The sequence below is a fragment of the Papio anubis genome, chromosome 5, assembly GCF_008728515.1.
Source record: "Papio anubis isolate 15944 chromosome 5, Panubis1.0, whole genome shotgun sequence".
Taxonomy (NCBI): Eukaryota; Metazoa; Chordata; class Mammalia; order Primates; family Cercopithecidae; genus Papio; species Papio anubis.
This window is the reverse complement of record NC_044980.1, coordinates 35,994,184-36,021,198: the sequence shown is the minus strand read 5'-3', so window position 1 is coordinate 36,021,198 and position 27,015 is coordinate 35,994,184. Positions and strand designations below refer to the sequence as shown.

The window sequence follows — 27,015 nt, the reverse complement described above, 5'->3', positions numbered from 1 at the left end:
CAGAATGATTCCACAGGTCTCAAATTTAGATGTCCACAGGGACCAGGCAAGTAAAATACATGTCAGCTCTTGGGTTTGCAACACCCTGTGAAGGAGCGCATCACTGACTAGACAGTCCCTTAATAAAGATGAAAATTGAGCTGATGACGAATGTGTCTGGGGGCTGACGGGCACTAGAGAGAAAGGCTTTAGGGTTTAAATTTTTAGAAAACTACCAGAATAACCTTTAAATTGGAAGACAAAAGTGGGATCAGAATATTCAGATCATAGACATTCAGTTTGTTTTTTGTCAATTAATGCATGTTTTTTATTTAAATGCTTTCCACATAGTGCACAGATTTCTACATATAAAGACAAATCTTCCTCAGTTCCACCTCTGATATCATCAAATGGAGTCAGTGTTGCTTCACAACCACCTGTTCCAACACCTCAGAAGACCCAGAGAAATGAATGCAGGGCTCAGTTACCAGATTGTTCAGAGTCCGTTAGGCAGATGCTCCAAGATGAAATGTTTAAATTAGTTCAGGTAAGCACATCTCTATAAAAGTAAATCTACACATAGTGTACATGTAGGGTTTTAAAATATTAACAGATTTCCAGAAATTGACAAGTTAAAATTATATCACAAGCATTTCTCTGCTTTGGGTACTTTTCATTCAAATGTTTGTAACTGATTGGGCTCAGTGGCTCACATTTGTAATCCCAGCACTTTGGGAGGTCAAGGTAGGAGGATTGGTTGAGGCCAGGAGTTTGAAACCAGCTTGGGCAACATAGTGAGACCGCCAACTCTACTAGGAAAAAAAAAGTTCATAACTCTAGGGCCTAGAGGTCTAGGCTAAGCTACCTACTTCTCACAATGACTTCTTTTTACTGAGCTCTTTGGGATGCAGCTGCTTACAAAAGTGAAATGGGGAGTAATCAAACCAGATCAGTGGGCTCCTACTCAGAAGTATCCAAGGCTTATTTTCCAGCTGACACTATCACATATTTCTTATCCATATTTCTTGTACTTGAGTTGAAACTGTCAGCTGCATTTCAAATTACTGTTCACTTTGACTTTCATCATACCTGGCTATCCTTTTTTTCTGTTTACCAACAATGGTTAATTATTTACCTTTTTAGAAACATTAGTTTCCCTCAGATCTAAACCTCTGCTCATTTTTCCTGCATTCACTTCCATATCCTTTTATGTGATGTAATATATACCATCATATTGATGATTATCGGCACTGAGGCAGGAGAATGGCGTGAACCCGGGAGGCGGAGCTTGCAGTGAGCTGAGATCCGGCCACGGCACTCCAACCTGGGCAACAGAACGAGACTCCATCTCAAAAAAAAAAAAAAAAAAAAAAAAAAATTTTATTTTTTGAGACAGAGTCTCACTCTGTCACCCAGGCTGGAGTGCAGTTGCGCGATCTCGGCTCACTGCAACCTCTGCCTCCCAGGTTCAAGCGTCTCCTGCCTCAGCCTCCTGAGTAGCTGGGATTATAGGCATGTGCCACCTTGCCTGGCTAATTTTTATATTTTTAGTAGAGATGGAGTTTCACCATATTGGCGGGGCTGGTCTTAAACTCCTGACCTCAGGTGATCTGCCGGCCTCGGCCTCCCAAAGTGCTAGGATTACAGGTGTGAGCTACCGCACCGGCTGTACTAATTTTCTCTTTGAACTTATGGGGCTTGATGAGAGTAGTTGTTCAGCATGTCCCCCTGTCCCATGAAACTTACTGAAACTGATTCTATTCTTATTCTCCCTAGTCCCTTCTTTTCTTTTTCTGTTTAGTAGCACCACCTATTCTACCAGTTTAATGTTTTAGAGCCATCTCTCAAACTGTTAGATGGATTACTTGGGGACTTTACTGGTCACTGTCCTATATATTTAACAAGTTCTCCAGATAATTCTGATGCACACAAAAGATTAAGAATCATTATCTTCAAAAGTCATCTTTGCCGTCTTTCACAACCCTTACCCAGTGTTTTACTATGCCCTCTTGAATTTTTTGCCAATACTATATGTCAGTATAGTCACTTGCTATTTCTATAGCAGTGGGTAACCTTAGATTCTTAGTTTCATACTTCCATTGTCATCTATTTGCATTTTCTAGGATACTTTCTTCAGGTATTATTTTAATAATATTAGTCACCTGTTTAAAAATCTTCAGTAAACTTCAGGAATTTGTATAATATATGATATCAATCTTGTTTTAAAAATATAAAGAAGACAGGCTCTTTATATTTTTAAATTTTATAAGAGGTGGCTCACACCTGTAATCCTAGTGCTTTGGGTGGCTGAGGTGGGAGGATTGCTTGAGGCTAGGAGTTTGAGACCAGCCTGGGCAACATAGCAAGACCTCATCTCTACAAAACAAACAAACAAACAAACAAAACACCCAAAAAGCAGACCATTATCCAGGCATGGTAGCACATGCCTATAGTCTCAGCTACTCGGCAGGCTGAGGTGGGAGGATGCTTTGAGCCCAGGAATTTGAGGTTACAGTGGGCTGTGATCAGTCCACTGCACTCCAGCCTGGGTACCATGGTGAGACCTTGTCTTTTAGATAGAACAGATAGAATGAATAGATAGATAGATAGATAGATAGATAGATAGATAGATAGATAGATAGTAAGCAAGAGAAAGGAAATATACTAAAATGTCAATGCTTATTATTTTTGAGGGTAGGATTATGAATAATATTTATTTTATTTTTAAAATTTCTGGTTTTTCCTGTATTTGCTTTAAAATAATTAAAAGAAAACTGCATTTTTAAAAACCTGCACTGTTTCCCTATTGGTTTGTTCTATCAAATGCAAATTTTTCTGTTGGCCTTCAAAAACTTCACTTTGAAGTCTTTACCTTCCCTCCTTTCCTGCCTTACTTTCACAAGTCTAGTGGTTCTCAAAGTATGATGCCTGGACGAGTAGTATCAGCATCACTTAGACCTTGGAAATACAAATTCTCAGGCCCCGATCCTAGACCTGTTGAATCAGAAACTTGGGATAGGGATCAGCAGAGTGGTTCAAGTCCTCCAGGTAATTCTGGTGCATGCCAAAGTTTGAGAACTTCCGCACTAGCCTATCTTTTCATTATTCCTGCTGTAAATCTCCTGTTCCTGCTAAGCCAATGTCTGTGCTAGTGCTTCCCACGATTTTCAGGACATTGAAATAACCTGGTCGTCTTAATGAATACAGATGCTGGTTCCCATCCCCAGACATTGCGATGTTATTGATAGGGGGTGACCTGGTCATTGGGACTTATAGATATTTCTCAGGTGATTGTAATGTGCAGCATAGTTTGGAGACAACTGGTGTCTGACTTTTCTTTCACCTAATCAGCCTTTCCAAGGGAATTCCTTGCTCTTCACCTGTGTACTGCTTTCTGCTCATTCCTGAAAACTATTCAAAATATACTTATTCTGGGAATCTGTCTTTTTTTTTTTTTTTTTTTTTTTAGAGACAGAATCTCACTCTGTCACCAGGCTGGAGTGCAGTGGCACGATCTCGGCTCACTGCAACCTTACTTCCCTGGTTCAAGCGATTCTCCTGCCTCAGCTTCCCGAGTAGCTGGGACTATAGGTGCGTGCCACCACACCCAGCTAATTTTTGTATTTTTAGTAGAGATGGGGTTTCATCATGTTGGCCAGGATGGTCTCAATCTCTTGACCTTGTGATCCACCCTCTGCAGCCTCCCAAAGTGCTGAGATTATAGGCGTGAGCCACTGCGCCTGGCCTATTCTGGGAATCTGTCTTTATCCCACTCCTTTGATCCCTGGGATGTTTATGGAAACCGAATACTGTAAACTGTTTACAAATAGTTCCAAGTTTCATTCGCAAGTGAGTATTCATATGCCTGGTTGACAGGAAGTTATCATTTTTTTCCTCTCCCTTTAAAAAAAAAAAAAAATTCCCTGACTATGCCTCCTGCTCAGCATTCATGATTCTCATAGATACTAAGACAAAGGTGTGACTATTATAGAGTACTCTTATGATTATGTTGATTCCTTAGTTTTTTGTTATATTTTAAGATATTGCTTCAATTTTTGTTTTATTCAAGCTGCAACAGATCAACTTCATGAGCCTAATGCAAATAGTAGGATCATCCTTTGCTAATCTCCCAGATATACAACAACTTGTACAGCAGTCTCAGTCTGTGCATTTAGGGGGAAGCCAAGAATCAAATCTAAGAGGATGTGGTGATGTTGAAGACAGCAACAAAAATCTTAAGGAGAGATTTTTTGTTAAGCCACAGTCAATGGGAGAGAACACCAGAGAGCCTCGCAAGAACAGCCCACACTGCCATGAAAGAACTATCCCATCTGGTCAAAATAGTACTGGAAATGTACAGGTAATGTATGTAAAAATACCTTTAATGGCTGGACGTGGTGGCTCATGTCCCAGCACTATGGCAGGCCGCACCTGAGGTTGGGAGTTCGAGAGCAGCCTGGCCAACATGGTGAAACCCTAGCTCTACTAAAAATACAAAAGTTAGCCAGGTGTGGTGGTGCATGCCTGTAATCCCAGTTATTCAGGAGGCTGAGGCAGGATAATTGCTTGAACTCATGAGGTGGAGGTTGCAGTGAGCCGAAATCATGTCACTACACTCCAGCCTGGGTGACAGAGCGAGACTCTGTCTCAGAAAATAATAATAATAATGTCCTGAGCAGTTCAATAGTCGTCGTGTTTTTTGTTTTTGTTGAGTAAATACTTTTTTTTTTTTAAGCAGTTACTACATTCTACCTGCTGCAAAACATACTGAATGCCATTTACGAAGTAAGGAATTTCTAATATATTCTAAACTTACATAATATCTTTTTTCTCTTCCAGAATGTTCTACATGGGAGCATTCCTTTATGTCAATTAAATGGCCAGCCCCAGAAAAGAGGACCAATTCCATCATCTCAAAACTTACCATCTACTTCGTTTTATCCAGCTCCTGCTGGAAATACTCACCTCTGCCTTTTGTCCACACCTTCTGTTTTTCAGAAGGCACCTAGACTTATCCCACATGCAAAAACATTTAGTCTTGGTGATGGCTTTCCTTTGCTTCAGTTTAAGCCTAAACAAGAATTCAAGCCCCTTTTCTTACATGCAGAAAGTATTCCACAAGTTCCCTTCAGGCCTCTGCCACAACCAAGAGAGGCTTGGGGATTATCTGACTCCTTCCAACCTGCTCTGCCACAGAGAGTAGCACAAACTCCTCCAGCATCCCATTTGAATGTAAGCCAGTATAATACTGAAGCCAAAAAAAAAGAAGTTAAGCAGAAGACATGGGCAGAAACTGTAATTACAGATACTCCTAAGCATGTAAACTTGGATCAATATGTTGGACAAGAAAATCTGACACCTCCACAGGACTCTTCAGTGTTTATAAAACCAGAAAAACTATTTGATGTTAAGCCAGGGCCCCTTGAGATATCTCCTCACCATTCCTTTGGACTTCCGTTACTATACTTGCCACTTAAACCTCCTAATATGTTTCCATCAACCTCAAGAGCATCTATTACAGTTCCCTCAACACCTATCCAACCTATAGCAGAAGAAAGAAAATACCCAAGATTGTCATTACTTCATCCACATTTGTCCCCAGAAAATACGGTAATGAATTTTTATATAGTAATGCAAAAGCAGTGTCCTGCATTTTTTTCATACCATAAGTACCGTATGGTCAGTGAAAAGCTCTTTTACATAAAAAAAATGCTTGTTATAGAAAATAGCATGTAAAAATTAGGTTTAAAATAATGATTGTAGCTGGGCATGGTGGCTCATGCCTATAATCCCAATACTTTGGGAGGCCAAGATGGGAGGATCCCTTGATCCCAGGAGTTTGAGACCAGCCTGGGTAGCATAGGGAGAAGCTGTCTCTATTTTTAAAAAATTGTGTATTCTAAAGGTTTTAGGTCTTTCTATCAATACTGGAGTTTACTAGACTCTTTCGTAGATATTTCTGCTGCTCTAGAAAGAAATAAGCAGCAAAATTACCAGGTACTTTGTGTAAGATTTAAACACGCGGAAAAAAAAGGCAAAAAAATGACCAGATGCTTTTGTTTATGTGCGTGTAGAGAGGAGAGCAAGTGAACACACATATTGTTTGAGGTTCCTAGCAGTTATTGTATGATCTTCAAATCTTTGACAGGTTAAATTTGTTAAATAGACCCAGATCTGTGATTAGTAGCACATATATTAAAATGGTAGTTTTATAGACCCACCAAATCCTCTTTAAAAGTATAACTTTTGATTTATGAAATTAAAATGGTTTAGGCTCTAGTTTTGAGGAGAGCAGTGCTATCTTAGGGAGATAATTGAGTAATACATTCTCAGGTGTACTTTTATGATTTGAAGACGGTACTGGGAAAACAAACGGTTATTCCTTAGAAAAAATACTTAACCATGCTTCCTTTTCTTCTGAAGATAACATGAACCGAAGAAGAACCCCAGGTTTTTACCATTCAATTCCCAAGGCTTCAGGGATTTTCAGCATATTGCTGGTCTTTTCCATCTGTGGTCTTTGTGCCTCTGCATCTTCCCTGTTGCAAATAATTTTAAGTTAAATGCTGGACATTATATAATTTCATTTATAAGACGAAAGGGTTTTTTTTTTTGGTTTTTTGTTTGTTTTTTTTAATATGAGATAGAGCCTCACCCTGTCACCAGGCTGGAGTGTAATGGCATAATCTCAGCTCACTGCAACCTCTGCCTCCCGGATTCAAGTGATTCTCCTGCCTCAGCCTCCCAAGTAGCTGGGATTACAGGCATGCACCACCATGGCTGGCTAATTTTTTGTATCTTTAGTAGAGACAGGGTTCCACCATGTTGGCCAGGCTGTTCTCGAACTCCTGACCTTGTGATCCGCCCACCTCGACCTCCCAAAGTGCTGGGATTACAGGCGTGAGCCACCGCGCCTGACCAGAGGAAAGATTTTTAATATGGGAATGAAATTAGGAAGGTGAGAACTTCTAGCTTAATTTCTGAAATAGGATGACCCATTTGAAACTTTCAGCACTTTAAATCACTTTTTCTCTAAGATACGTGTACTCATATTGCCAGTTTAAATAAATTTGTTATATTTAATTTGTTCTGTTGCACAGTTTAAAGAAATGCATTTTTCCTCAGTCTTTTGTTAAAATATTACATAATTGAGTTTGCAGTTTGTCATTCTTATGCTTTGTTTCTTTCTTGTAGTGCAAAAAAACACAACTTATCCCACTTGAAAACCTCATTGCGTTTAAACAAAGCCAACAGAAACTAACACATAATTTATTTGAACAAGGTGATGCTGTACACCTTCAACTTCTAAAGGTCAAAATAGAACCACCTGAAGTAAGACAAGGAAAGGACAGTAAAAAAAGGCAAGATTTAAGTGAAATTTTATTTAATAATATCATATATCAGCAAGTTCGTTATTATTTAAAATCGCACGGTAATCTGGTTCAGTCTCCTAGGCTATACACAATTGCACATTTAGTTTTCAAGTGTCATGTATCTGAACATATTTTATGTGAGAAAAATTCCTATTTTGTGAGACAAATACTATAATATTTTCCCATTGTATTAAGGAATTCTTTCCTACCATTCGTAGACTGGAGGATTCTTTTACAGTGTCTATAGTAGAAGGAACAGTCATCATTTGCTTCTCAAATACTTGGTACAATATCCCATATGCAGTAGTCCTCCCTTATTCCCAGGAATACATGCCAAGACCTTCAGTGGATACCTGAAACTGCAGATAGTACTGAACCCTATTATATATTTTGTTTTTTTGTATACATACATACCAATGATAAAGTTTAAGTTATAGATTAGGCACAGTAAGCAATGCACAATAACTAGTAATAAAATTTAACAATTATAACTATATTGTAAGGCAAGTTATGTGAATGTGATCTCTTTCCCTCTGTCTCTCAAAATATCTTATTGCACTGAACTCATCTATTTTCGAACCATGGTTGAACTCTGATAAATTGAAACCTTGGAAAGTGAAACCATGGATAAGGGGGGACTACTGTATCCTCCAATACTTTGAGCCAATCATCTTACCATATTCTTCAGACTCTTACAGTGAGCAGGAGGGTAGGTGATGTAAACTGTTTCAGGGCACTAAGAAATGTGTATGTGAAAAGCAAGGCTGTAACTTCTAGTGAAGAGCATTTACTGTAGTGTTTTACCATGTGTATTGATTGGCAGATTATTACTAAGTCTGGAAAATACTTTAAAATTTTCACATTTATCAGACTGTAAAATCTGTTACTAGTGCTGTCTTTCCAGAAATGGTCTTCTTGTTTCCATCTATTCCCTCTTCCAATTTAGTCTTCCCCTTAGCGTTTTGAGACCTCTTTCCTCCTTGCTGTGATTTTGCTGAGGTGACTAAGTGTGCTTAATGTCTTCAAATAGACTAATGGAGGTATCTGATAGGGTTTCTGGCACCGACTGCAAATCCACAGAAAAGAGAGTTTAATAATTATCTAAGATGTGTAACCCTGTCCTTAGATTCCAGTGACTAACATAGAATAGTCAGTTCAGTATTAGAGGTTCTAGAAATAAATTTCATATTTGGTGTTTTGCTTATATTTGCTTGTATTTGCAGAATGTCTTGTTAATTTAATTAAATGCTATTGAAAAGAATTTATGAACATAATTTTGTTAACTGTATCCCTATATAGCATGATAAATGAAAAGCAAATGTTGCTATAATTGTAAAAGTATGTTTTATGCTATTATGTTTAACAGGCAAAGGAGAAGAGCTGAGAAAGAGCTGCAAGAAAAAAAATCTGAGAAATTGAGGAGAAAACCAAATGTGACTTTTCGACCAGAGAATACCATAATTAATAACGATAATTCAGAAATCATTAAGAAACCCAAGGTATAGAAAAACTGCTATTGATTCTTCCCTGGTGTGCATGTACACTGAGTTTGGTATGTCTTTGTGGTTTATCTAGTCTGATTGCTGGGAGCTTCTGATTGTGATTAGGAGGATCTTTATATCATTCAGTATATCAGTCCCTGCTGCCTCCCTCCACAGAGCAGTAGACATAGAGTTCTGAATGTGAAAAGCAACTTGATGGTACATCAAAAACTGCAGTTTAGAGCATCTGCCTGCGTGGCTTTTTTTATATTTGAAATCACCCTTTGCTTATTTCTATGACATCTTAACATATATGTTATGTTATTTGGGCTTCTCCTAATACAGTTTCACCCTTCTCTGAGATTCCTCTAGGACTTCCCAAACAGGTTTGTTGTGTAAACTCTATTTTAAGTCAAATCTTTTTTAAAAATTTAATTTATTATTATTTTTTAGAGATAGGGTCTTGCTCTGTTGCCCAGGCTGTAGTGCAGTGGCACAAATATAGCTCACTGCAGCCCCTACCTCCTGGGCTTGGGCAGTCCTTCTGCTTCAGCCTCCCAAGTAGCTGGGACTATAGATGTGTGCCACCATGCCCAGCTAATTAAAAAATATTTTTTTGAAAGGTGGGACCTTGCTGTGTTGCCCAGGCTGGTCTCCGACTCCTGACCTCAAGTGATCCTTCTACCTCAGCCTCCTAAAACACTCGGATTATAGGTGTTAGCCATCATGCCCAGTGTTAAGTCAGGTCTTTTTAAATATACCTCTGTATTTGGTGACTGTCTAACTATTTTTGCAACAACAGATTAAATAAAGAGAAATGTATTAATAGTTTTGTTTACATTGATTTTTAAAAGCCATGCTTTTTCAGTCAGTCCTCAAGAGCATGTCTAGAGGCACTTAGTACAACTGTTTGTTGAGTCCATGAAAGATTTTTGACAGGATGGTGTACTATTTGAGTATTATCAAAGCTACTCTGTAGGAGAGAGTTGCACATGGTAACCTAGGAACCTTACATTAAATTGGTAATGCTTTTTTATTGTTTGGCTTATAAATTTTCTTAACTCATTTGTAGAGTTACTTCGATAGAGTAAATAATTTGATGGAATAATTATGCCTAGAATGATGGAAATTGAACCTATACATGAGAATTCAATCTTCATAGCTATTGAGTATTTTTTTTACAAAATAATACACGTCTTTGAGTTAATCATAGATTAATCCTGTGGGAATTCATTTAGGAACAAGAAGAACATTGTGGTTCCCATTCTTTGGATGACTTCGACATTCCTTTTGGTATGTATGTGTATGATTAATGTAATGTCTAAGTTTAGAGTTAAAATTAGCTTTTTAGAAATATGTACAATATGAAAATGAGGCTACCTACATTCCTGCCCAGCTGACTACAAATTCAAGGGTTCCTATACTCTACCCCCCTCAACTCAGGTTTGGTAATTGACTAGAAAACCCACAGAAATTGGGAAAGCACTTTACTTATGATTACAATTTTATTATAAAGGATACAACTCAGGAACAGCCAAATAGAAGAGATGCACAGGGCAAGGCAGTGGTGGGGTTGGGCAGCACAGGGCTTCCATGCCCTCTCTGGGATGGCCAGTCTCCTAGCACATCCATGTATTCACCAACCTGGAATCGCTCTTAACCTGTTTGCTTCAGGATTTTTATTGACTTTTCAGTACTTAGGTATAATTGATTAAATCACTGGCCATTGTGATTGAGCTCAATCTCCAGCCCCTTCTCTTTCCCAGATGTGGCAGTAGGATGGGTGAATTGGGGGCTGATCATTCTAACCCTCTCATCATGTGGTTGGTTCCTCTGGTGATTGGCCCTATGCTAAAGCCATCTAGGGGCTTGTGAAGAGACACCTCTAGCATATACTTAGGTGTGATCAAAAGGGGCTCGTTAGAAATAACAGACACTCCTATCAGGAAATCCCAAGATTCTGAGGACCTGTGTGCAAGAAACTGGGTCTTTGTAGACCAAATATATATTTTTCATTATACCACAATGCTCCATAATTGATACTGTCTTATTCTACCTAGTCTTCCTGGGTGATCTCGCAGAGAAATCCACATGTAAACACAAACTCTCACAGTAGACTTTGGATTTTGGTTCTCTTTCCTCTTGAGTTTTTCTACTTACGTAGAAATTACCTCAGATACACTATGTGAATTCTGAATTCATTATTTCTACTCTGCCCTGACTGTTTTTTCCTCCTACATTCTCTTTCTCCATTTGTGTTGATATCAGCCTAAGCCAGAAACATGTGATTATGAATTCTGTCTTCCCTTTTATCCAGTCAATATCCGATTCTTACCTATTTTGCTTCCTTTGTAATTCTTAAATTTATCCTGTTTTCCCATCCCTCACCATTACTAGGTATATCCACTCAAACCTATTTTCCACACACTGGCTAGATTGTTTTCCTAGAATATGAATCTGACCATATCATTTCTCTGCTTAACAGCTTCTACTGGATCTTCATTCCCAGAAGAATATCTAGGTTTCTAAGCTGGACATGCAGAGTCCTCAACAGTTTTGATTTTGATTCTACCATGTCTTTGAAATTCAACTTACATAACACTTCATTCAGAAAGCCCATTTTAGGCTGGGCACGGTGGCCCAGGCCTGTAATCCAGCACTTGTGGGAGGCCGAGGCGGGTGGATCACTTGAGGTCAGGAGTTTGAGACCAGCCTGGCCAAAATGGCTTAAACCCCGTCTCTACTGAAAATACAAAAATTAGGCATGGTGGTGGGCACCAGTAATCCCAGCTGCTTGGGAGGCTGAGGCAGGAGAATCACTTGAACCCGGGAGGCAGAGGTTGCTGTGAGCTGAGATCACGCCACTGCACTCCAGCCTGGGCAACAGAGCCAGACTCCGTCTCAAAAAAAAATTTTAATAACATCCTGACACCCCATATTTTACTTCCATTGAGTTAGGTACTGTGCTGCTGGGCTCCTGGTAATATGTTAGCTTCTCAGTGATTACTTCCAATGTTTTGTTATATTTAAGAAATGCTACAAGATGATAATACTTCAGCTGGATTGCATTTCATGGCCTCTGTGAAAAAGAAAGCTATAGGAAGTCAAGATGCAAGTACAAATACAGTCCCAGGTAAATGCTGTTTTTCTTTTTAAAAAATTCGTATATTTTGATATAATTGAGTTATCTAGACTTTTCCTTTAAGGCAGTGATTTAAAGGGAATTTTAAATTATGTGATATGATTTACTCCCCCTAGGTTTTTCTCTCCAATCTTGGTATATACTTTAGAAATCAAATTTATAACTTAGTAAAACATAATAGAGACTTTTCTTCAAAATTACCATAGATTACATCCTAAGTCAGTAAAAATAATGCTTTGAATTTGGATTCTCTATGTTATTAATTACCTTCACTGGAATTGCATGTCCAAGGTTGGGAGGCCTGGGACTGTGGCTAGTGAAGGTGAGCTAGGAAGGACTGGATTGGGTTCGGTGAGGGAGGGGTGTGTAACTGTGTCCAGGAGTAGAGGAAATAAGTGTTGGAGGACCTATTATTTGGAATGTTTCCTGACAAATTTCCACTTTAATATTGTTTATCATTATGAATAGCATATTGAATAGTGCTCTACCCATTGTATCATAGTAATTCTTTTTTATGACTTTTAGTAAACAGTTTCTTTTACCCATGTACAGAACCTTGTACGTGCTTTTTAGCCTCTCTAACTTTATGTCTTAAAAATGTAATCATTTTAGAATATTTAGGTAATTTAGCAATCTATGAAGAAGATGAAAATTAACCATAATCTCACCACTTAGCAATAATGGTTTGATATTGTTTTTTCTTTCAGTCTTTTGTGCATTTTACATAGTTAGATACAGTATATAGCATAGGTGTCCTCCCTTAGTATCTAAACTCTCATTGTCCAGATATTATGGCTGTCTTCTCTAGCTTTTCCATGAGAGTTTAGTTTAATCCTCCTGGGTCCCAATGTTGTTTTTTTCCAAGTACCTTGGGATGCTCTTAAATTAGAGTGTATCTTTAATATATTATTTATTTTGTTATTTGCATCATAGTATGTTTGCTGCAGTGTTGAAGGCAATTCATCTCTAATGCATTCAGTATTATTGCATATTGAATGCTAACTAATGAATTAAATGAATATTAATAAAAAAGATATTTAAAATGCTTTATATATAGTAATCCTTGATGAGTTGTTATTTAAGTATTTAAGAGTTGTTTAATGATGTTTGGGAAAATTAGATGGACTAGGACAGCTTTTTATTTCCATTTGAAATACTGTCATAAAGTCTCCTGGAATTGGAAAATTCACTATCTAGCACATTTGCAGGAGTGGATTAGATTTGCGTTACAAGGGATACCTGTATTTTGTATCCTGTTCATTTCACTTTGATTTATATGTATGGCAAACATATCCCTGTGTCATCAGAGAAGTACTTCATAAGCATATTCCTTCTTCCAGCTATACATTAGTTTCCAGTTTTTTTTCTCCTACAAATTAGGCTTCAATGAATATCTTCCTGCATAAGAGACTTTTTTGGTTATTACTATGACTTAGCTAACCTTTTTAACTTTGCCAATCTGATAGGTCAAAAAAAGTCATTATAGGCCGAGCACAGTGGCCCACGCCTGTAATCCCAGCACTTTGGGAGGCCGAGGCAGGCGGATCACGAGGTCAGGAGATCTACCATCCTGGCTAACACGGTGACACCCCATCTCTACTAAAAATACAAAAACAAAACTAGCTGGGCGTGGTGGCATGCACCTGTGGTCCCAGCTACTCGGGAGGCTGAGGTGGGAGAATGGCATGAACCCAGGAGGTGGAGCTTGCAGTGAGCCGAGATCGCGCCACTGCCTGGGTGACAGAGTGAGACAAAAGTCATTATTTAAATTTGTATTTCTTTCTGAATGAAGTTGAGCATGTGTAAATGTTTTTGATATAAATGATGAGTCTGCATTTGAGAAACTTTTTTTTTCTTTTTTTTTTTTGAGACAGAGTCTTGCTCTGTTGCCCAGGCTGGAGGCTGGAGTACAGTAGTGCAATCTTGTCTCAAGATTGCCTCTGCCTCCCAGGTTCAAGCAGTTCTCCTACCTCAGTCTCCCAAATAGCCAAGGTCTCCTGACAGGTGACTTCCACTGTGCCTGGTTAATTTTTGTATTTTTAGTACAGACAGGGTTTCACCATGTTGGCCAAGCTGGTCTCAAACTCCTGACCTCAAGTGATTTGCCCTCCTTGGCCTCCCAAAGTGCTAGGATTACAGGTTTGAACCACCACATTGGAACTGAGAAGCATTCTTAAATGTTCATTATCTGAGCATATCTTTGAGAAAGCCCTGGAGGTACATTGCTTTTGTTAAGTAGTTTATCGAAGTTGGCAGCTATTTCCTGAGTCTGCTGTTCATCTAGGTGAAGGCCCATGATATAAATAATAATAAAATTTGAAATTACATTAATTATTTAAAATTACATTGTTAAGCTGTCACTCTATGTTTCTACCTATCACCTTCTATGCATTAGATCTAATTATCTGTATTCATATATTTTAATTTTTTCTTGTGTTTGTGAAATTTTTTTGTTCTCTCTCTTTGTCTTAAATTTTTTAGTGTACTACAAGAGAAGTAAGCTACTTCTCAAGAAGTTGTTTCTGAATGTGGTACCAAGCAGCAAATCATTTCTTGCACATCATGTGTGATTTCTTTTTTTTTCTAAGAGCAGTATGACTTATTAAAGATATATCTGACTGGGCACGGTGGCTCAAGCCTGTAATCCCAGCACTTTGGGAGGCCGGGATGGGCAGATCACGAGGTCAGGAGATCGAGACTATCCTGGCTAACACGGTGAAACCCCGTCTCTACTAAAAAAATACGAAAAATCTAGCCGGGCATGGTGGCAGGCACCTGTAGTCCCAGCTACTCGGGAGGCTGAGGCAGGAGAATGGCGTAAACCCGGGAGGTGGAGCTTTCAGAGAGCTGAGATCCGGGCACTGCACTCCAGCCTGGGTGACAGAGCGAGACTCCATCTCAAAAAAAAAAAAGATATATCTGCATGATGCCAAAGCTAGTCACTGTCCCCCATAAAAAAGCAGTTAAACCAATCAATTAAGAGAGAATGATTTCAGTATTTTTATTTTTCTTTTTTTTGTAGTTTTAAGTGGTTTAAATTCAAGCTTTGGTAATGAGTACTCAGTACGAGTTACATTTGAAAATAGTGCTTTATTGAAAAAACAATGCTAGAAAATAAGGCTAGAGGCCTAGAACAAAAGGCACAGAGTTAAACTGTCTGATGATCTCCTGTGACAGGCCTGTTTATTTTACTGTTAAATAAGAAGCAGTTAACATTTGTGAAATTTAGATGTTAAAACACTTTAAGTGGTAAAATTTAATTATAAGCTCTGTGAATATACTATATACCACTGAATGATACCCTTTTAAAGAATGTGAATTAGCTGGGCACGGTGGCTCACACCTGTAATTCCAGCACTTTGGGAGGCTGAGGCGGGCAGATCACGAGGTCAGGAGATCGAGACCATCCTGGCTAACACAGTGAAATCCTATCTCTACTAAAAATACAAAAAAATTAGCCGGGCATGGTGGCAGGTGCCTGTAGTCCCAGCTACTTGGGAGGCGGAGGCAGGAGAATGACCCCGGGAGGCGGAGGTTGCAGTGAGCCGAGATCACGTCACTGCACTCCAGCCTGGGCGACATAGCGAGACTGTCTCAAAAAAAAAAAGAGAATGTGAATTATGTTTCAATAAAGCTGTCAATAAAAATAAGCAAATAACAAGAAACTATTCAAGGTAAAAAAAAATTAGTTATAGGTTAATCTCCTAAAATCTGGTTTTTTTGAAACTTCCCTAAAGTAACCAAACATGACTTAATATATCTGATATAGAAATAGGAAATTTTAGCATTTTCTTGATGTAATTTAGTTACTTTACTGTTCTTGTGAATCATTCATATGAGAAAAACAATAGTCAGCTTGCATTCAATTATGAATTACTCTAAATTACCCTTAGAATAGAATTTGCTTTAATTATTTATATGCATGTCACTTCTACTTAGATTTCAAGAAGTATAATTTATGTTGTTTGTTGCTAACTTGTTCATACAAAGTTGATGATTTGGAGCAGTTTACAGCGTTTTTCTTAAAGTTCCTGATTATTTCTTTTTTAATTTGCAGAACATGAGCCTTTGAATGCTCCTCAGCTCTTGGTCCCAGATGTATATCTAAATCTGAAGCTTTCCACTGAAATGTCAGAGAAACCTTTGTCACCCTCAACACCTCATACAGTAGCAAACTTGGTTTGTGTTTTATTCAGAAATTTTAATAATACCTTTGCGCTAAAATGTATTATGGTCATGTAGACATTATTCAATTGTGTAGACGAAATGAGGCTAAAAATCTCATCTAGGTAGTTTTGTAGTAAAGGTTCAAAAATTAATTTAAGCATTATGCCAAAAATATTGTAAACTAAGATCAATAATACATACTTCCTGCTCCTTTTCCTAAGTTGGGCACATTCAGGCCCTTCTTTCCTTGTTATTAATAAGAATTAAGAATTAAGCCTTTTTTGGGGGGGACAGAGTGACCATATAGAGTAAAAAGAATGTAACCCTCTTTGATTTTATGTGTTTTGGCTCAGGTTGGACATACTTATATAAATGTGATTGACATTGAAGCTGATGATCTACAGGAATTACCTGTGAGAGAAGAGCCTTCAAATGATAATGTTATCAAACAGCAAAGCAATCATCCAGCAGTTCCATCGTCTGCAGAGTTACATTATATGGCAGCTTCAGTTACTAATGCTGTTCCCCCGCATAATTTTAAGAGTCAAGGTAATTTTTTCCTACTTTTAAAACAAAAATGATTTGAAAAGTTATTTAATATAGCATTGTTATCCCTACTCACATCTCTTAACTCTCCTCCTAAAACCCACTGTATTTTTGGATGTTTATATTCACAGAAATGTTCTGTTAATCTTCTCATTACCTTATTTAGAAGTTTAGAATCAGTCTTTGAATGCTTTTCATATTCTTAATAGAATCAGCCAGTTCCTCTATGGATTTATTTTCCAAACCTGCAGAAGTAGCTCCAGCTTGTCTGGATGGAAAAAGCTTGAGAGCAGGCATTACAGAAGTGAAGGAGCCTAGTGTCACCTCACCTACACCATCAGACATACAGCAGAACGAAGGTAAACAGCCAAGAGGTATAGCATGACCCTCTTCTGAATTACTGTTATATTGGAAACAAGCACCAAAATTTGATAATTGCAAAAGAAACCAGAAAAAGGGTTGTCCCTTGCTGAGGGGCATGGGGGCAAATAGGTAAATGAAATAGAGACATGATTCCAAAGCTGGGACCCATGGATATTTTGTAAAAAGTCACAGATCTGTTTATGCGTATGTCTTTTCTCAATTAATAAGGCTAACAATAAATATTCTGTGTGAGTTCATGAGTGTTTTGATGTTAAAAAGCAATTTTTATATTGTAAAAGGTGGGAAATTATCAAATAGCACACCGAAAATAAACAGGCATGGTAGCCAACAGTACTTTTTTTCCCAACTTTTATTTCAAATTCGGGACACATGTACAGGTTTGTTACCTAGGTATATTGCATGATGCTAAGGTTTAGGGCATGATTGGACCCATCACCCAGGTAGTGAGCATAGTACCCAATAGGTAGTTTTTCATCCCTTACCTTCCTCCCTCCCTCTCTGTCTTATAGTCCTCAGTGTCTGTTGTTTCCATCTTTATGGCCAGGTGTACGCAATTCAATAGTACTTATAAATATTCAGTTTTATAGTCAGGTTGCATTATGGTAACTTTTTACAAGATTTAGAAGACTATATATGTTTAAATTTTTAAATAAAATACATACATATGTGTGTATTATTGTTGTGTTTTAGAGACAGAGTCTTGCTGAATTGTTCAGACTGGGGTATGGTGGTGCGATCATAGTTCACTGTAGCCTCGAACTCCTGGGCTCAAGGGATCCTCCTGCCTCAGCCTCCCAAGTAGCTAGAATTACAGGCACACACCACCATGCCTAGCTAATTTAAAAATTTTTTTTATAGAGACAGGGTCTCACTATGTTGCCCAGGTTGGTCTTAAACTCCTGGTCTGAAGTGATCCTCCCGCCTTAGCCTCCCAAAGTACTGGGATTACAGGCATGAGCCATCACACCAGCCTAGAAGAATATCCCTCCACAACCTGAAGCTACTACATCCTGTGACTGGTTAGGTTAATCCAATATGCAATCAGACTTCCTGCAACAGAGACCTGAGTCTCCCCTAGGTTCCACAGTGGTTGTGAGGTATGGACATAGTCAGCCCTGTGGTTGCAAGATGCTTGGGCACAGAGTCTAGCTCTGCCTGATTATTGTATAATGACAGTGGGCACTCAGGAGACATGAGGAGCAAGGAAGGGATGGGTTAGGATGTGTTAGGGCATGTGTATTACAGCTGCATATACAAACAAGTACCAGCATTTCAGATTTTAAAGCCTTCATCTTCTCTCTCCTGTCATGGGGCTGCTAAGGTGTATGGGTGGTGAATGGAGGATGTATGAAGCTAGCAATGTTTCAGACGGGGGAAGTATGTGGGAAAGTGAACAGAGCCTGGCTTTTAGATTCAAATAGAACAGACCTGGATTTGAATCCCAGCTCTGTCACTTAATAGCTTAGATACGTTTTACAAATCAATTAACTTTCTTTGATCCTCACTTGTATGTCTGTAGGACACACCTCAGAGGGTTGTCATGAAGTACATCTAGCCAAGTGTTTGTGGCTGCTTAGGTACTCTGTTAATTTCCCTTCATTTTCATGCCAATCAACTTTTGAAGTTCTGGCAGACAGGAAGTAGACTTTTCTCTCTGTGACCCCTGAGTATCTTAGGCCAGCATTTCAAATGACTATAAGCTACAGATTAATTTCATTTATCAATGAGACTAGGTTTATAATCAACCTTTTGGAGGTTCCTTATAGGGGGAGAAGGCCTGGTTGCAAAAATTTATCAGTGGACCCTGGTACTCTAATTACAGAGAAGAACTTTAAAAGGAAAAGTTTTATATTTTGAAATTAAATTCTGTCGTTTTACATAATATACTTTATTATTTGTTTTTTTTTTTTTTTTTGAGATAGAGTCTCACTGTGTCACCCAGGCTGGAGTGCAGTGGTACAATCTCGGCTCACTGCAACCTCTGCCTCCCAGGTTCAAGTGACTCTCATGCCTCAGCCTCCCGAATAGCTGGTACTACAGGCATGTGCCACTACACTCAACTAGTTTTTATATTTTTAGTAGAGGTAAGGTTTTGCCATGTTGGTCAGTCTGGTCTTGAACTCCTGACCTCATGATCCACCCACCTCAGCCTCCCAAAGTGCTGAGATTGCAGGTGTGAGCCACCGCGCCTGGCCCATAATATGCTTTAGAAACTCAGAATATAGTCACACATTTGAGTTGACTGGGATTTACATTACAGGAAAAGGTGAGGAGAAGGGAGGGACAAGGTCACTAGATGCATACAACAAAAAGCTAAACAAACAATAAATTTCTGTTTTAGTGAGACCTGCTCATTATTTTTTGAATGACAGTAGCATCTTATTTCGGAAGTCATCTCCTACTAGGAATATCATCAGTAATAGCAAGCAGAGTTTTCCTGGGCCTAGAAAGAGCATTGCAGGGTCAGTGGAACTCAGTGTTTAACATTCTTGGATGGGTGATTTCTCTATGAGTCAGTGGAAGCAGAACAGGTTCTCCAGAGAAAGGGAAGCTAGTTTCATTATATATTGAGGACGTTCTGGGTTTTGAGCGTGTACTTCTCTTTTGCTGTATTTTCCACTTGTAAGTTTGTATGCATCACATTCTTTCCTGAGAGTCATTAAAGCTGATGCATCAGGCTGCTAAGAAACAGGGATAGATAGATGTAAAGTACTGTGAGAGTCAAGCTAAAAAGGGTAGGGCCAGAACAGGTAGGGAAATACTATATAACTGCCATTGCCAATGTTGCCATTTACTATTGTCTTATCATGGGAAGGTTCAACTTAGACTGGGACTGAAATATAATAAGCACTATTTATATTTTTTTAGTAGTTCACATTTTTTCAAAGTACTTTGCCACATAATTTGATCTTCACAAAATGCATAAGTTAGGTAGGGCAGGCATCATAATCTTCATTTGACTGACTCTTCATTCAATAAACATGAAGTTAAAGACCGTATACCAGGGCTAAAGAAGAGAGAAACACCAGGCTCTCAGTCTGTGGGCATGCCTACAGGGGGAAGGAAAGACAGACATATAAAGAGATGATTATGATACTGCTTGGTAAGTTCTGCAGTGACGGGATGAATGAGATTCTTGGGTAAGACAGCATGGAATCCATCTCGGGGGATGATTGGGGCTATTTGGAGGAGAGACACCTAAATGGAATCTTAAAGGAAAGTAGGTTTTAGTGAGAGAATGGGCCTTCAGACAGACAGAATAGATTTTGCAGTAAGTTAATGGAACTTTTTTAGTTTGAGAAAATTTAAGTTGGGCTGGGTGTGGTGGCTCATGCCTATAATCCCAGCACTTTGGGAGGCTAAGGTGGGTGGATTGCTTGAGCTCAGGAGTTTGAGACCGGCCTTGGCAACATAGCGAGACCCTGTCTCTACAAGAAATAGAAAAATTAGCCAGGTGTTGTGGCACACACCTGTAGTCCCAGTTACTCGAGAGGCTGAGGCAGGAGGATCGCTTGAGTCCAGGAGGCAGAGGTTGCAATAAACCAAGATCTCATCACTGTACTCCAGCCTGGGTGCTAGAGCGAGACCATGTCTCAAAGAAAAGAAAAGAAAATTAAAGTTCATTATGCCTGGAGTCAAACTGAGTAGTATTTTGTTTGTTTGTTTAAAGAAATAGCAAGAGATGAATTTCAGCTGGAGAGGTAGACAGTGGAAAGATTATGTGTGCCATTGTCTTGTCATATGGAGGCATTTGGACTTTTAAGGTGAAGGCATTGGAGACACACTGAAGAGTTTTGGACAGAAAAGGAACGTGATTTCTGTTTTTAAAAGATCTCTCTGGACCTGGTGTGGAAGATGGACTAGATAGGATAGAGATAAATTACAGATAGCGATATGATTTGGGGTCTATTTATTGTGAAAGCTTCAGCCAAGTAGTGGTATTAAGAATGTAGGCATTTAGCAGGTTGAATCATCAGTACTTGTCACTTTGGATCTAAGGGAAAGAAAGGAGCCTCGAGTGACTTTCTGGTCTCTGGTTTGGGAAACTGAATGGTGGTGCTGTTTGCTGAGCTGCGGAACAAGGAAGAGGGAGCAATTTGGAGGGGCAGAAGCAATGAATTCATTTTTATGTGCTTATGGGACAACCTAACTGGTATGTTCAGGATATGAGGAGCTGGAGCTAAAAAAGACTGCCATATGGATTTGGGAGTCATCTTTCATCAATGACATAACTCAGAGAAAGTGGGAAGAGTGAGTAGAGAAGTGAGTTCAGGCTGGCAGCCCAGGAAGTACTGACGGGTAAAAGGAATGGATGGCAGCAGAAGAAGTATGAGCAATACAGGCAGGAGGAGACCCAGACATCAGAAGAAGAGTGCATTTAAAAAAGGTGGTGCAGACCAGGTGCAGGGGCTCACGCCTGTAATCCAGCACTTCCTGAGACTGAGGTGGGAGGATTGCTTGAGCCCAGGAGTTCGAGACCAGCCTGGGTGACAGAGCGAGGCTCTTAAAAAAAGAAAAAAGGAGGTGTTGCAAATTTGGGAGAAGAATCAACTGAATTTAAGAAGAAGAAGAGTCATTGGCTTTGATTTTGGTTTTAGGAGGTTTAACATTTGCCTGAGATCCCATATAAAGTCAGTAATAGCCAATATTGGGGCCAGCTTTTAATGTGTGATGTTTTTGGTTTTCAAGTAGAATTTGAAAAAGTCATTAAAAATATTAAATTTGCTTTTTGATGAAGTATATGTTTGTAGCAAGGAATGAAAGTAATATTCAGACTTTCCTTGTATGTGGAACTTTGTTGTAGTAATTTATGTATTCTTATCCCAGAAGTCAAGAAGCTGAAAAGGAATTTTTAGGTGTATTTAATTAAAACTGATTTGGAAAGTAGTGTTGTGTTGGTTTAAAATGAAGTCATCAAAAAATGAGATCATCACTAATACCTCTTCTTTAATTATAATCAATTCTGCTTTTACTCTCATTAATATTTAGATCTGCCAAAACCAGAGTTCCGATTCAAAGGACAGAGCACGAAGTCAGACTCTGCGGAAGATTATCTGTTGTGGAAACGGCTGCAAGGTGTCTCTGCAGCTTGCCCTGCACCAAGCTTTGCAGCTCACCGAATAGAGCATCTTACTGCTAAGCTTCAGAAAATTGACAAGCAGTTGCTAGCAATACAGAACATTGCTGAAAACATAGAGCAGGATTTCCCCAAACCTGAAATGCTAGATCTACATTGTGATAAGGTAGACTGCCTTTATTTTTAGTTTTTTGTTTGCAACTGAATTATTAGATTTGTAGTGTGATATACCTTTGGATACTTGATTTTTCAAAATGATGAGAAATTTATTTTCTTTAAGCTAGAGTTTGTCAACCTCAGCACTATCGACATTTGAGCCAGATAATTCTTTGTTGTAGGGGACTGCGCCATGTGTTGTAGGATATTTGGCAGCATCCCTGGTGTTTACCCACTGGTTTCCAGTGGCACTGCTCCCTAGTTGTAACAGTCAAAAATGTCTCCAGATAATGCCAAATGTTCCCTGGGAGCCAAAATCACCCTCAACTGAGAACCATTACCTTTAAGAAGTAAACCCATGTATAAGGCTATTATCATAAAATGAGTTGGAAAATATTACCCTCTCTTCTATATTTTGGAAAATTTTTTATAGGATTGGTACTATTTCTTCCTTAAATGTTTGGTAGAATTCAGTGAAGCCATCTTCACTGAAGATGCTTAAAGTTTTGTTTGTTGGGACATTTTAAAGTATAAATTTAGTTTCTTCTGTAGATATAGGGCTATTCAGCTGATCTGCTCTAAATAAAGCTTTTTCTAGAGTCCTCCCACACAAAAATGAAGTAAACCCATGCTTCCTATCAAGAAAAGAAATACTTGAATTACAAAACTAGAATGTGATTTTAAAGGAACCCCGCTTATAATTATCATTTTCTTCTGAAAGATTTTTATACTTTTATAAATATTATTGTCCTTCTATTTGGAGTTTTTGTGAGTTTCTTTTAAATATTTTGTGTAAGAGAGTTAGTAGTCAGTTCCTTAGAAATTTTTCATATCTTTTTTTCTTTTCATTCTTTTTTTTTTTTTTTTTTTTTTTTTTTTTGAGACGGAGTCTTGCTCTGTCGCCCGGGCTGGAGTGCAGTGGCCGGATCTCAGCTCACTGCAAGCTCCGCCTCCTGGGTTTACGCCATTCTCCTGCCTCAGCCTCCCGAGTAGCTGGGACTACAGGCGCCGCCACCTCGCCCGGCTAGTTTTTTGTATTTTTTAGTAGAGACGGGGTTTCACCGTGTTAGCCAGGATGGTCTCGATCTCCTGACCTCGTGATCCGACCGTCTCGGCCTCCCAAAGTGCTGGGATTACAGGCTTGAGCCACCGCGCCCGGCCTCTTTTTATTCTTGAGTCATAGTCTTGCTCTGTTATCCAGGCTGGAGTGCAGTGATGAGCTCATGACTCACTGAAGCCTCGATCTCCCAGGTTCAAGCAATCCTCCCATCTCAGCCTCCTGAGTACCTGGGACTATAGGTGTATACCACCACTCCCAGCTAAGTTTTTAATATTTTTTTGTGGAGACGAGTTCTCCCTATGTTGCTCAAACTAGCCTCGAATTCTTGGCCTCAAGCAGTCTTGCCTTGGCCTCCGAAAGTGCTGGGATTACAGATGTGAGCCACCATACCAGCCTAGTTTTCTATATCTTTAAAAGGTAGACATACAAAATAAATTAATGTTTATATATAATGACAGTTAAATAAAATAGGAAGTCTCAAAAATTATTTTGCACATTTTGTCCTTTTTTTTTTTTTAAAGGAAGAACAATTTATATCAAAAGGATTAGAGAACAAATATTATGTTACAAATAATTGGTTAAATGAGACCATGGTTGGGTACTTGAGGCCAAGAGTTTGAGATCAGCCCAGGCAACATAGCGAGACCTCATCTCCATAAAAATAATAATAAGTCAGGCATGGTGGTGTGCACCTTTAGTCCTAGCTACTTGGGAGGCTGAGGTGGGAGGATCACTTGAGCCCAGGAGTTCAAGGCTGCAGTAAGCTATCATTGTGCCACTGCACTGTAGCCTTGGTGTCAGAGCAAGGCCCTGACTCTAAAAAAAAAAAAAAAAAGAAAAGTTAAATGTCTTAAAGTCTAATATTGGGAAATGCAAAATAGTCTGCAGGATAAGAATTCCGTTATTGACTTACCTTACAAATATTCCAGTTTGCTAGTGTGTTGACATTTAAAAAATGTATTTATTAGGTTTATAGTACACCTTTAATCCAAACATTTAACACATTTAAAAATTAAGATGAAGAGGGGCGGAGCAAGATGGCCAAATAGGAACAGCTCCAGTCTCCAACTCCCAGCGCGAGCGACACAGAAGACCGGTGATTTCTGCATTTTCAACTGAGGTACTGGGTTCATCTCACTAGGGAGTGCCAGACAATAGGTGCTGGTCAGCTGCTGCAGCCCGACCAGCGAGAGCTGAAGCAGGGTGAGGCATCGCCTCACCTGGGAAGCGCAAGGGGAAAGGGAATCCCTTTTCCTAGCCAGGGGAACTGAGACACACAACACCTGGAAAATCGGGTAACTCCCACCCCAATACTGTGCTTTAAGCAAACAGGCACACCAGGAGATCATATCCCACACCTGGCCGGGAGGGTCCCACGCCCACGGAGCCTCCCTCATTGCTAGCATAGCAGTCTGCGATCTAACCGCAAGGCAGCAGCGAGGCTGGGGGATGGGTGCCTGCCATTGCTGAGGCTTAAGTAGGTAAACAAAGCCTTTGGGAAGCTCAAACTGGGTGGAGCTCACAGCAGCTCAAGGAAACCTGCCTGTCTCTGTAGACGCCACCTCTGGGGACAGGGCGCAGTAAACAACAAAAGCAGCAGAAACCTCTGCAGACGCAAACAACTCTGTCTGACAGCTTTGAAGAGAGCAGTGGATCTCCCAACACGGAGGTTGAGATCTGAGAAGGGACAGACTGCCTGCTCAAGTGGGTCCCTGACCCCTGAGTAGCCTAACTGGGAGACATCCCCCACTAGGGGCAGTCTGACACCCCACACCTCACAGGGTGGAGTACACCCCTGAGAGGAAGCGTCCAAAGCAAGAATCAGACAGGTACACTCGCTGTTCAGCAATATTCTATCTTCTGCAGCCTCTGCTGCTGACACCCAGGCAAACAGGGTCTGAGGTGGACCTCAAGCAATCTCCAACAGACCTACATCTGAGGGTCCTGACTGTTAGAAGGAAAACTATCAAACAGGAAGGACACCTACACCAAAACCCCATCAGTACGTCACCATCATCATCAAAGACCAGAGGCAGATAAAACCACAAAGATGGGGAAAAAGCAGGGCAGAAAAGCTGGAAATTCAAAAAATAAGAGCGCATCTCCCCTGGCAAAGGAGCGCAGCTCATCACCAGCAACGGATCAAAGCTTGATGGAGAATGACTTTGACGAGATGAGAGAAGAAGGCTTCAGTCCATCAAACTTCTCAGAACTAAAGGAGGAATTACGTACCCAGCGCAAGGAAACTAAAAATCTTGAAAAAAAGTGGAAGAATGGATAGCTAGAGTAATTAATGCAGAGAAGGTCATAAACGAAATGAAAGAGATGAAAAACATGGCACGAGAAATACGTGACAAATGCACAAGCTTCAGTAACCGACTCGATCAACTGGAAGAAAGAGTATCAGCGATTGAGGATCAAATGAACGAAATGAAGCGAGAAGAGAAACCAAAATAAAAAAGAAGAAAAAGAAATGAACAAAGCCTGCAAGAAGTATGGGATTATGTAAAAAGACCAAATCTAAGTCTGATTGGGGTGCCTGAAAGTGAGGGGGAAAATGGAACCAAGTTGGAAAACACTCTTCAGGATATCATCCAGGAGAACTTCCCCAACCTAGTAGGGCAGGCCAACATTCAAATCCAGGAAATACAGGGAACACCACAAAGATACTCCTTGAGAAGAGCAACTCCAAGACACATAATTGCCAGATTCACCAAAGTTGAAATGAAGAAAAAAAATCTTAAGGGCAGCCAGAGAGAAAGGTCGGGTTACCCACAAAGGGAAGCCCATAAGACTAACAGCAGATCTCTTGGCAGAAACTCTACAAGCCAGAAGAGAGTGGGGGCCAATATTCAACATTCTTAAAGAAAAGAATTTTCAACCCAGAATTTCATATCCAGCCAAACTAAGTTTCATAAGTGAAGGAGAAATAAAATCCTTTACAGATAAGCAAATGCTTAGAGATTTTGTCACCACTAGGCCTGCCTTACAAGAGACCCTGAAGGAAGCACTAAACATGGAAAGGAACAACCGGTACTAGCCATTGCAAAAACATGCCAAAATGTAAAGACCATTTAGGCTAGGAAGAAACTGCATCAACTAACGAGCAAAATAACCAGTTAATATCATAATGGCAGGATCAAGTTCACACATAACAATATTAACCTTAAATGTAAATGGACTAAATGCTCCAATTAAAAGACACAGACTGGCAAACTGGATAAAGAGTCAAGATCCATCAGTCTGCTGTATTCAGGAGACCCATCTCACACGCAGAGACATACATAGGCTCAAAATAAAGGGATGGAGGAAGATTTACCAAGCAAATGGAGAACAAAAAAAAGCAGGGGTTGCAATACTAGTCTCTGATAAAACAGACTTTAAACCATCAAAGATCAAAAGAGACAAAGAAGGCCATCACATAATGGTAAAGGGATCAATTCAACAGGAAGAGCTAACTATCCTAAATATATATGCACCCAATACAGGAGCACCCAGATTCATAAAGCAAGTCCTTAGAGACTTACAAAGAGACTTAGACTCCCATACAATAATAATGGGAGACTTCAACACTCCACTGTCAACATTAGACAGATCAATGAGACAGAAAGTTAACAAGGATATCCAGGAATTGAACTCATCTCTGCAGC

General features: G+C 39.5%; 1 protein-coding gene across 16 annotated transcripts in view; it reads left to right on the top strand.

The window, feature by feature from the left end:
* CPLANE1 (ciliogenesis and planar polarity effector 1) overlaps positions 1 to 27,015 on the top strand; it is a 168,758-nt gene that overhangs the window by 87,692 nt on the left and 54,051 nt on the right. For 13 of the 16 annotated variants that reach the window (XM_021939296.2, XM_021939301.2, XM_021939302.2 and 10 more), the window contains 11 exons: positions 331 to 526; positions 4,049 to 4,339; positions 4,819 to 5,589; positions 7,174 to 7,340; positions 8,719 to 8,851; positions 10,072 to 10,126; positions 11,865 to 11,966; positions 16,033 to 16,154; positions 16,496 to 16,691; positions 16,898 to 17,047; positions 22,062 to 22,315. In XM_021939296.2, the coding sequence (XP_021794988.2) occupies positions 331 to 526; positions 4,049 to 4,339; positions 4,819 to 5,589; positions 7,174 to 7,340; positions 8,719 to 8,851; positions 10,072 to 10,126; positions 11,865 to 11,966; positions 16,033 to 16,154; positions 16,496 to 16,691; positions 16,898 to 17,047; positions 22,062 to 22,315 (2,437 nt within the window). The remainder of the gene's footprint in view (positions 1 to 330; positions 527 to 4,048; positions 4,340 to 4,818; positions 5,590 to 7,173; positions 7,341 to 8,718; positions 8,852 to 10,071; positions 10,127 to 11,864; positions 11,967 to 16,032; positions 16,155 to 16,495; positions 16,692 to 16,897; positions 17,048 to 22,061; positions 22,316 to 27,015) is intronic. The other 3 variants (XM_021939298.2, XM_021939297.2, XM_021939295.2) reach the window with 2 other exon arrangements.